Source organism: Leptonychotes weddellii, chromosome 5 (genome assembly GCF_054177405.1).
Source record: "Leptonychotes weddellii isolate Sample4059 chromosome 5, ASM5417740v2, whole genome shotgun sequence".
In the NCBI taxonomy this organism is placed as follows: domain Eukaryota; kingdom Metazoa; phylum Chordata; class Mammalia; order Carnivora; family Phocidae; genus Leptonychotes; species Leptonychotes weddellii.
In genome coordinates, this window is record NC_138373.1 from 17,446,544 (window position 1) to 17,458,051 (window position 11,508).

The 11,508-nt window shown below is 46.0% G+C and overlaps 1 protein-coding gene across 2 annotated transcripts in view; it reads right to left on the reverse strand.

Annotated features, from left to right (window-relative positions):
- Positions 1-638: 638 nt before the first annotated feature.
- The window catches only part of HS3ST4 (heparan sulfate-glucosamine 3-sulfotransferase 4), a 344,137-nt gene continuing 333,267 nt past the window's right edge, over positions 639-11,508 (reverse strand). The window contains exon 3 of one of the 2 annotated variants that reach the window (XM_081819809.1): positions 639-2,702. In XM_081819809.1, coding sequence (XP_081675935.1) covers positions 2,066-2,702 — 637 coding nt within the window. In that variant the 3' untranslated portion in view covers positions 639-2,065. The remainder of the gene's footprint in view (positions 2,703-11,508) is intronic. The other variant, XM_081819810.1, reaches the window with a different exon arrangement.

The window sequence follows — 11,508 nt, forward strand, 5'->3', positions numbered from 1 at the left end:
ACAGGGCCGAGAATGACAGGGCAAAGAAATAAGCAAGCAAGACTTGCCTCCATCTGTTCTCAATCCCAGCTCCCGTAAGAATATTTTTGAAAAGATAGGTGACTGAGCTCCACCCTAGAGCTCCTGATTCCACCAGAAGTGTGGTCAGGAATGATGGTCAGGAAGCTGTAGCCTGAAAAAAGCCCCACAGCTGCCCTGATGGGTAGCTAGACCCACTCTTTGCTCTGCTCATACCACAAGGCCCACATCAGCCCACAAAACACTGTTCTGAACTAGCATGCATTTTCTTCTTTCAAAGAGATGGGTTTGTATGTGCCTGTATGTGTTTACCTGTATCGTCTTTTGCTTTGGTGGTGAAAGCATATTTGCTGCCTTCGGTTCAAAAACCACTTTCTTATCCAGCAAAAAATTATTTGTAAGGTTGTTTCTGAGTCTAGTGTATCAGTCCATTCCTTGCCAGGGTTAGTTAAGAGAGAGAAAGCTACACTCCTTACAGAGTCACTTCCTTTGTGCTATTTTGAGAATTATCTGGCCCTGAAGACAGAATCTCCCATAAGATTCTCTAATCTGGGGCTTTCTGGCCACCCCGGAGGAGGAGGGATCATTCCAGAATTCGAGGGTCAGGGTGGGGTTAGAGGTGACCAATACAAACACACCATCAAAGCCCATCAATCAGGTTGCATTAAGCTTTATAACAACACAATTTTCATTTAGCGGGAGAAATGAGTTTAATAACAGGTGAACAGACTTAGCTCCCCCCACTCATACATATTTCCAAATTTACTAGAACAGTTCCTGGTTTTGGAGATCTGTGAACAAGTGCTTGGCGTCAAACGCGGCCTTTTAATCAAATCAGAGTAAAGGGAAGGGACACTTCGTTCAGCAGCCCTTGATAGGGGTGTCCACAGACAGCCCTTGCCCTCCCCCACATCCGCAGACTGGATCTGAAGACCCACCATAGATGGAGGGTCTGTCCCTGCCCCAATGTGCCATATGTGAAGATTGTAAGTGAAGCATCAGATGACCATGAGGAGGACATGGTGGGGCAAACAAGAATGGTGACTGATCCCCTGTTGGTTGTGTTGCTCAGGATTACTCATAATGGAAGACATGCCAACTATCTGGTCCTTGCCCGTCTAAGGACCCCAAGGGACAAAGCCCGTCCTGAAAGCATTCCTCAGAACTGTGGTGCTAAGGGTCTTCACGTATGGAGACCTCCCACCAAAAGATATGGCCTTCTTTTTTCACCCCCAGAAATAACATTTATCTTTACCAGCCTCAGGGCTCGGAACTCAAAGGCAATCATACGGCTCCGAGAACAGCCATGCAGGCCTGATTCTATCACGAGGGCCTATGCTAAGCTTCACCATAGCCCAGGACCCTCCTTGGAGGGCTCTCAGAAAGAAGGCTTCCAAGGGTGTCAGCTTTTATTTTTGTGTTTTTTTGTTTTCTCGTGAGGAACGTGCATGCCTCTGCCTTCATAAGGTGAGGAGAGGGGATGTCAAAGGGTTGTGGGATGAGACCTTTAAGGAGAAGGCTAGAGACACCTCAGAGAAAGGACCTTGCTCCCTAGGAGTCCTGGAGTACTCAGCCACAAGTAGAATTCTGGAGAGATGCCAAAGCAAAGGTTTGTACAGCAGAGGGCTGTGCCAGATGCAGGGTTAGAACTCAGGCTTCTAAAGTGGCCAAAGTAGACCTTCCTTCCTCTTTTTTTTTAATCACTTAAAGAAACATTCCTGGCACGGTCTCTGACCTTGACAGCTATTTATCCTGTCTTTAGACTCTATTAATTAGCAGAAGACAAGAATTAGCAGTGGCTCCTGGTGGCCATCTGGTCAACCAGATGCTGCTGCCCCGGCAAACCCAATGCCTCCATGAGGATGCCATGGGATCCATCCCTTTGCCTAAGCCTACAGTGCTGGAAGCAATCCCAGCTGGACAAAGGAGGGGGTCTACTTGGCACTCCAGCGAGGCTGAGGCCACAGACCCCAGTGGGGGGGGATTTCAGGACTCAGCTAAGGAGCCTCCTTAGCTATTCACTAGCCTTCCCTCTGCTTCTCTAACCTCATTTGTCACCCTCTTCCCGTTCCCACTGGAAATCTTGACCAGTCATTTGGTAAAACATCATGTTGAAGGGCTTGTAGAATTTCTGCAGTCTGTGGATCACATCGGGGTCGATGCGGGGATGAGTCCGACCTTTGCTCTTGCCTAAGCATCTTGGGGCACTGCTGTCTTCTGGCTTCTTTAGACAAGGGAACCCCTTGGTTTTGTTGAAATAGAAATGTTTTTCAGTCACGACACGCTTGAGGCCTAGAAAATCCTGTACTTTGGCCATTTCCCCGGCAGGGTCCACTATGAGTCGCTCACCACTGACAAAGAGGATTTGGGAGAGGGGGAAATACTGGAGCCAGTTTTCCAGGTGCAGAGCATAGATCCCTATTCGAATGGCACTCCAGGAGGCGTCGATCAGCCCTAGGGTCCGGTTTTTGAAGGCCAGCACCTCGAAGGTGGGGATCTCGGGTTTCTTTGACAGCGTCTGGGTATAGTCAGAGATGGCCCTGGTCACGGGGTTCCTCACCACCACGATCAGTTTGATATCCTTGGCCATGGCGTGGATGCGCTTGGGAGCCTCATTTGTCACAAAGTAACTCGGTGTCTTCTCCATGGTTACCTGGCCGTCCAGAGTCTTGGGCATCACATTTCTGGAAGAGGGAGGGAAAGGAAAGAGAGTGGTCATTCCCATCCAGAACTGTTTTAACTATTCACACAAAACGTGTGACATAAAGAGCCTCGTGGGGAGCTACAAAATAAAATTCGTTGATAAATCCTAAGGATTCTTTTTAACTCTATGTCCCACTATGGCTCTGATTATGGTATTATCAGGACAGGCAGCATAAGGCTTCTGCCTTCATTCTTGGGAACCTCATACACCTGGGTTTCAATTGCAGCCCTATCTCTTACCAGTTACGTTCAACGGAGATATACTCTTAATTTCTCTATGTATTAGTTTTGTGTAATCTCTGAAACAGAGGTAATGACCGCACTTACTTCGCACTGTAGTAGAAGGATTAAGGGAGATAACACTTGTAAAGCATTTAGCACAGAATCTGGCACATGCAAGAGCTTAATAAATCAAGGAAATTACTATTGTCGTAGCGGCTTTTGGAAAATGTTTGAGCACCCCAAGAACTCAAAGATTATCTAGACCAGGGGTTGGCCAACTACTCCCTGCCTCTCATTTTTTTTTTGTATGGCTCGCAGCTAAGACTGATTTTTAATCTTTAAACGGTTGGGAAAAGACCCAACATAATAATAATAACATTTTGCGATGCATGAAAATTATATGAAATTCAAATTTCAATGCCCATAAATAAACTTTCCCTGGAACACAGCCACACTCCTTCCTTGATGTACTGTCCCTGGTTGCTTTTGTGCTACAACAGCAGAGCTGAGTATTTGCAACAGGGACTTTAAGATACACAGAGCCAAGCATATTTACTCACTGGCCCTTTAGGAAAACGTATGCTGAGCCTTGACCTGGTCCAAAGGCACCATTGTGCAAATGCAGAAATGAAGCCTAGAGACAGGGAAACAGATAGGCTTTGTGACCTGAACCAGTTCAATCACGTCCCCTTATTCTCTTCTGTAAAACCCTAGAGCTCACCTCAAGTTCAAGTTCAGAATAAAATGACATACAACGTGAAGGCATCAAGCATGGGTCTGACTGTAGAAATGGAATTCTTCTTTACTTTGCTCCCCAGCTTGCCCAGTGAGCCAGTGGTAGATCCCACACCATGTCTCTCGGTTTCCTTCCCTAGGATGCATCTCCACGCCCACCCCTCCATCCGTGTTCACCTTCAGAATGGCCCCGTCCCATTTGGGAGCTTCAAGACATTAAAGGGGTTTTGATGCTATTTGTCCCCCAATTCCAATGTGGCAGGCCTATCAATGATAAAAGAGGCTCGGGATCCTATTACACAGTCAATTTGCTGTAGGCATATGTAGACCAAAGTTAACCGACAATAAACCTGTTATACCTGTCGGTACAGCAGGCCATCAGCCACCATGTGTTCCATTAAATCTATTCACTTCTGAGCCCTGCACCAAAGTGGTACATTTAGGATTACACAAGACCTCTTTTTTGTGATGACATGCTTTTAAATGTCTCAGCTAATAAAACTTAATACAGATGAAGATCCCTTAGCTTCCCCTACTATAATTAAATTTATTTACTATCACGTGTGTGGAGAAAGAACGACTTTTCTTTTATCTCTAATTCACATGCTCTGTCAATAATTAATTGCTACTGGGTTTTGAGCTTTCTTGGCAAGTACTTTTATTAGGCAAGAGGAATTTGCCCAGTAGAGAGCTTCACATAGAATCAGATGTTGTTAGTGCATAATGGCTGGACAGCCAGAAGTCTTCAGATCAAAGCCATAGCCCCAGCCACAGTCGTGCTCGTCTTGGACTAATGTATTCTCCAAAGTGGTTTGAACACCTTTATGTGCCTGTTGGGCTCTCACCAGATTTAACTGTCTCCTTCGGAGGTGCAGGGCTCAGGAACGCAGAGCCTTTGGGAGTCAGATGTGCAGGATTGAAGAATTTCTGACTACCCTCGCCCCTGGGAAGTTGATAAAACCTGAATTTACGGAGCACCTCTAGGAAGCGTCCTTAATCCACATTGAACCCCAAGTTTCTCATCTCAAAAAAAAAATAGGGCTAAGCAGAGTGCCTCCCTCCTGGGATTATAATGAAAACTAAATGTGATAATGCAGATAGATCACTTAGAATAGTACCCGGTGAATACCAGAGTCTTTAAAATCTACACTAGGTCTATAAGACCATCGGCACAGCAATTCTTAGAGAAAAGCAAGGAAAAAATACTTCTATTTGACCCAAACATGGCAAAGCTGAACAACTGAACGAAGGAACGGGTCTAGGGATAAAGGCTATTCTCATTCAAGCCCATATCACCAACCACACTTCCTGACCTGGAGGCTGGTGATGGATGAATTCAGCCTGAGTTCAAGGAACATGCCGATGTCCTATTTTTATTTCAACTGGAGAGATATATTCTCTTAGTATGAAACTCATGTTGCATTATGAAAATATTAAATAAAGACTGATGTAAAAAAAATACCTGAAGGCAGATATTTTTACATGGCCCTACCCAGATTTTTAATCCCTCACATATACTGTTGCTTGTTTATTTCGTGGCCTTTTTTTTTTCTTTAGTGCAAGAGCAGCTGCTAGATTTTTCTTTTTTTTAAAAATTTTATTATGTTATGTTACTCACCATACAATACATCATTAGTTTTTGATGTGGTGATCCACGATCCATTGTTTTCGTATAACACCCAGTGCTCCATGCAGTACGTGCCCTCCTTAATCCCCATCACCAGGCTAACCAGTCCCCCCTCCCCCTCCCCTCTTTTCTTCTCTTTTGTTCTCTGCCATTCACTTCTCAGACCTCGGCGTTTGTTTGTTTTTACGATGGGCCCCTTTCAAATTCATCTCCTTCACTTTGGCTAACTGCTGCGATCTGTCAAGACGTGTAGGGACCTCAAGTCTTTATCTGAAGCATCTGGGATGAAAGGACACCCCACCTCCAAGCCAGTGTGTGCCCAGCTCCGTGCTCAATGCAAAAGGGAACGAGAGGAGGGGTGCCGGGAAAGGCAGAGGGGAGCAGAGGAGTCTAAATTTCTTTGATCGTGTTATAGATGAATTAAATAAAACATGTCACTGAAGGAGAGGTCCGGCATTGGGGCACACATGGTGAGACCATCTCATTGAACCAAGAAAGAGCCGTGTGGTATGAGCTACCCAGGATTTGTTGTCAGTAAGAAGATCCACAGGAGCTGCTCAGCCTCTATGAAGTAGCCATTCCACCTTCCCGGAACGGATTCTGCACCAGTTATATTCATTCATTCACGAATTCCTTTTCACTCCGGCAGTCCTTGCTAACTACCTGAATCATAGAGCTTAGAATACTGTCATAATAGGATTTGTTCCCCAGCCCTTCCTGGCTAGTCTCAGTCCCTCGAAGCCACGGGCAATGTTCTATTCACCTATGTATCCCTTGGATCTAACCCAGTGCCTGCCACATATGGTGGCCACCCCCTCACTCTCTGGGGTTGTTGGATGAACCCAGGAATGGCATACGGCTGAAAGCCTGATCCCTGGACGCAAGGAGAACTAGGGCACAGCTTGGAGGGCATGGCCCCTCTAAGTAGATTTTCCACGCACGGAGGTTTGGCGTGAGTGAGTTCTGTGCCATCCCTGTCTGAAAGACCATGCACTTCAGTGTGGACCATATGGGGAGAAAACACCGCGCCTGGGCTTGGAACAGCTCGTTAACAGTATCTGGGGTGCTCAGAGCAGCTGTGACATCAACGTCAACACACAGGCCTGAAGCGAGAAGCGTTCTGCAAGATCACACATCTGCTCTCATAGCCCCAAATGTTTGTGAGCCACCATCCAACGCACTCACCAGCCCCCACTCCGGCTCTGGGGGGTGGGGGTGCTTGGCAGAGCACAAGCCCTGTGTGAGTGCGGGTCGGCGCTCTGGGGGCCTCTCTGGAGACGCTGCCAGCAAAGGTTACCACCCTCTGGTCACAGAGTGCTCGCTCTAGGCTGTGGTCTGAATCCAAATTCTGATGCCGGACCCACTTCTCTAAGCACTTTCAAGACACTGGACTCTCCAGCCTAGTTGGTTAAGCGCACAGACTCTGGACTTTCCGAGTTTGGATCCACTTACTTATTAGCTGTGTGACCCTGGGCGAATGACTTAACCCAGGTAATGAGACTGAGATACAGATTACCTGGGTACTAAAAAGATCCATCTTGGAGGGATTTTATGAAGATGAAGTAAGTTAATATCGAAAAGAGTCCCTTATACAGAGAAGGTTCTCAATACATTAGCTGTGAATGTTTAAACAACTCTCTTAAGAAGACACTACTGTTATCCCCATTATAGAGGTCCGGAAACTGAGGCCCAGTGAAATGGATTTGTTTGCCCAAAGTCACAAAAATGGAGTTGAAATTCAATCCCAGGTCTGTCTCGCACCATAGCTAGCCTGAGCTCTTTGTGGCTGCCTGACAATGCTTAACGGAACTAGAGAGGCTGGGCAAGGTCATAGGACTGGCCCAAGGTCACTCTGCTAGTGGGTGGCAAAGCTGAATGTTAAAACAAGCCTCATTATGTTATGTTGTAAAGGTGGGCTGTCACTGACCTACCACTGGGAGTTACAGAAATTCAGGCCAGAATCCCCAGAAATTCTTGCCAGATCAAGCTACATCGTTCAATTTGTGATATCTCTCTCTGGGGCCTCCTCAATTGAAGCAAATAGATACCATCATGAACGCCAAGGGAGAAAGCAATCACCCGTGTTAGATATAAAGTGCCCATTCTCTCTGGAAGGGTCAGTGGCAGAGCTTGCCTTTGGCTTGCCTGAATTGGAGGTACGTGGGCAGCCCACATTTTCCCAAATGCATTTTCCCGTGGAACAAATGGTGCATAAATTAGCAATATCTTCTGAGCCCTCCTGATGAACTGTAACCAAGAGAATGGTGGTTAGAGCAAGGGCATGAGGTAGGACCACTTCCTCCGCATCGAGGAAAGAACTCACTTAGAAAGTCAATCGAGCTCTTGCTGTTTGCCAAGCCCGGAACAAGGGAGTTCCACACGGTTCTCCTGGCTAAAGCTCACAAATACTATAGGATTGACTGAGTCTGTTATATAGACGTGGATCTGGAGAGCTGGGGTGACCTTGAACCCTGTCCAAGGACACATAGGCAGGACTGTGCCCTGCCCAGTTCTCTTGGAAAGTCCATCGTGCTTTTTAAGCCCAGATTCAGGAATCCTGGAAATCTCTGAAGGCTGATATTCAAACTATTTGGAAACTACCTGTCTTATATAAAAGACCCGAGAAAAGCAGCATGCCCTAGGGCCATATGACTATCAGCCAAATTGAAGCCAAGAAATCAGGGATCTTGAGTTAGAGCTCAGACTTAAAAACTAACTTGCCGAATGAATTGAGGACAGGGATTTTTCTCTCTGGAGCTGCACAATGAAAGGGCTATGTTAATATCAATCCTCCCATTAATCCCATCAAGTTTTTTTGGTGTGTCTTATGCACCAGGTGTTGGGTATATACTGATAATCATGCATGCCTGGTACCTGCCCTCCATGGACTGTAAGTTCTTTGAAGGAAAGGTCTGAATAGCCCATGTTTGGTCTGTGGCTCAGATGGGACATCTCTGTTGTGGGCAGATGTCGCTTTTCAAACAAAACGATCCCCACCGAGTCTCAGCTGCATTCCTGCATGACCACAGGAGGAGAAGGAGGAGACGAGAAGGTGTGGGCAGAGGAGAGGAACAGAGAAGGAAGAGAAGTAGCAAAGAATGAAGGAGATTAGAAGGGAGGGCAGAAATAAAGACAAGAAGAAAGGTAGAGGTGAGGAAGGAGGAGGAGAAAGAGAAGAAGGAACTGGGCTTTGAAGATACACAAGGAATTTAAGTAACCAGAAAAAAAATGAGGAAAGCAGCCCAGTTTTAAATGACACATGGCCACATTGTGGGGGAAAAAAAGCAAACCCAGGTCTTAGGCATTTTTGTTGTTTTAAAGTTTGGGTCAGGCAGGTACAGCTATTTTAGGGTTAGAAGGTTTAGGCTGGTCTTGTCAGGGAGGCGGTAGGAATGTGAGCCCTACTGAAGTAGGCAGAGAGGGTAGATACTTCTTATTCCCCATGTTCTCAATGAACCAACAGAGGCTCAGAAGTTTTGTGTCTTGACTAGGATCATACAGCTCCTCTGTGGCAGGGTTGGGATTTGAAATCCAGCAGAGCCTGTGGTCCTCACCACTCTTCAATATGACAAGGAGAGGAAGGTCCAGAGTGGAGCTAGAGCCTGGAGGAAGGGATAGACTATCAACCTCCAGTGGAGAAATGAGGGTCCAGTAGGCATTCTTACCCAGAGAAAAACCTGCATAAGAGTTAATAAGGTCTTAAGATGTGGTGGGACATGCGTAGGATCAGGGAGAATACTGAGGAACTTCCTCCTAATGGCTTTGATATTCCCGACGTCAGAAAACTAGGGCCATTTGCTAAGCTTGAGGGCCTTGGGAGTGGGGTTATGGGACTCAGAGCAGATGGAGCTGGATGATATATTAATAATTTATGGATTATAGTGACGTACGGAGAAATTATCCTGGGTTTGGTTTTTGCCCTGGGAGACTCATCTGGAAAAAAAGGTGGGGAATTCATCGCTACCTTCACTCCCCACCCCAACCACCACCACCATACATCCCTTGGCCCTTGGGTTTCAAGAAAGGTTTTTATTCTAATACAAATTAAACTTGACTTGAAACCCACATGACGAGCCTGAACAGAAGTCCTCTACTTATCATTATTCAGAGCCACCTCTGACACCTTTTGTAAGGCAGCCCAGGGTCCTAAGGGGATACGTTTCTGAAGACATCATCACAAGTGAATAAGGCAAGTGTCTGGGATATCCATAGATGCCAGCAACCAGAAAGGGGAAGTGAGGGAATAGGAGAACATATTCCACTCTGAGAGAAGAATTACTTGGGAAAAGATGCTCCTTATTCCCTTCTGGGGACTGCCAAGTGTCATGAACCACATGGGGTGGCACTTATCTCAAAAGATCAGAAGTTAATGACACCACATACACTAAGTCTTTTTGGGGCCAGAGACACAATACAAGACTAATCAAAACAGAAAAAAGGAACACCCCTTTTGGGCCAGTTCCAGTTCAACAGTAAGCTGACACACAGCTATTCAGAGGTGGTTCTCGATCTCCCAAATGAGTGCAATGAGGACTCCACAGTTTTTTGGTTTTTTTGTTTGTTTGTTTTTAATCAACCCGATGGTGTTTTCACTCCCTGAATAGTCGGGAGCTGGTCAGAATATTAAGATCTCGAAACGCATGTTCTGGGATCAGGCCCCAAAGAGAAACTGGTGCCAGGCAGATTGAGGACTCACAGAACCTTCTCTGGAGCTCAGAAGAAGACTAGGTGTTCTAGGCGTGCCCAACTGCCTCTGGAGGGTGGAGAAATGCCAGTCTATCACAGAGGGTTGAATGCCTTCCCTCGGATTTCCATATTGATCTCCTATCCTATAGATGTTTCCCTTCACTGGATCTGAGTTTTGGAACCACTTATCCAAATAATTATACGTTTATTATTGTCTATATCAGAGCTATATACAATTAGTGTTTCTTCACCAGAGAAAGCCAAGATCACTATGCTGAAACAAATTTTAGCCAAAAAGCAAAAGAAAAGTACCCATTCATGTGTTGCCAGGCACTGTGCTAGAATCAGGAGATAAAACCAAGAGCAAGATCTTGCCCTGAAGAAGCGTGCATTTTTGTGAAATAGTAAGAATAGTTTAAGAGGTCAGTCCTTGTTTCTGAGAATCCATAGACATGCATGAGTTTCGGGTTGGGAATCACTGGCCAAGGGTCAACGGAATCCCAGCCCTCCCCCATCGCCTCCTTCAGAAGCTTTGCTAAGTGCACGGTCATCCTGACAAAGGTGTGTGTGTGACCGAGCATTTAACTTCAGGGTTCCATCTCTAAACCATCTGAGCAAACCCACTGCATGCCTTTGAACCCCCCGTTCCATCTTGGTTGAATGGGGATAACATCTCCTATTCATTCACAAGAAAATGTATCAGGCGTCCTGGTAGAGAGCACGGGTACCTAGCCGTTCTTGCTGCCAGTGTAATGTAGCCCATAGTAGGTGTGAACAAATTTTTTTGTTGAGCGAGGGTAGGACAATGGCCCTGCCCCAATTCTGAATCTGTAGGACTACCGTTGTTTGCCTAATAGAGGCACCCCTATGTAAATGATGACTCTGAGCCACAGAAACCCACCTCTCAAGTAGGCGTTGATACAACCCACTCTTAGAGCACCAACAGGTTGGTTGGGCATATATTCCAGTAAATTACTAGAACTCTTTTTCTCTTTGCCACCCTGAGGTGCCCAAGCATTTGTGAAGCCACAGTCCTGGACAGAACCTGGCCACTTTGGGGGGCCATGCCTCATTTTATGCGAGTTGTAGGCATCACTTCCATTTCTCCCTGTTGTCTGACTTTCCCAGCGCCACCACCCGTCTTTGGCATCGATGAGACCACCATGGGATGGAAGTGAACTTGTTCAAATGGTTTGATCTAGAAAACACATATGGAGAGAAAGCAACTATGAATTCGACAATCCTTTAAAATGAATTCAGATTGCCCCGTGTGTGTGTGTTTATATGAGATTTTTATCGATTTAGATTCTACTCCATGTGTGGCATCTACAGGGACAGGGAAGTCCTTTGTAATAATTCTCAAGCCCACTGGTTGGAAGCATGGTTCTAAAATCTAAACCATTTTCTGCCTATAACCTCAGCTTCATCCGCAGCTGTCCCTCCAGCTCTTTTCTCTTTTGTTATTGGACCATCTCGCCCTGGAGGTTCTAAGACAAGACGCTCCCTGACTTTGAATC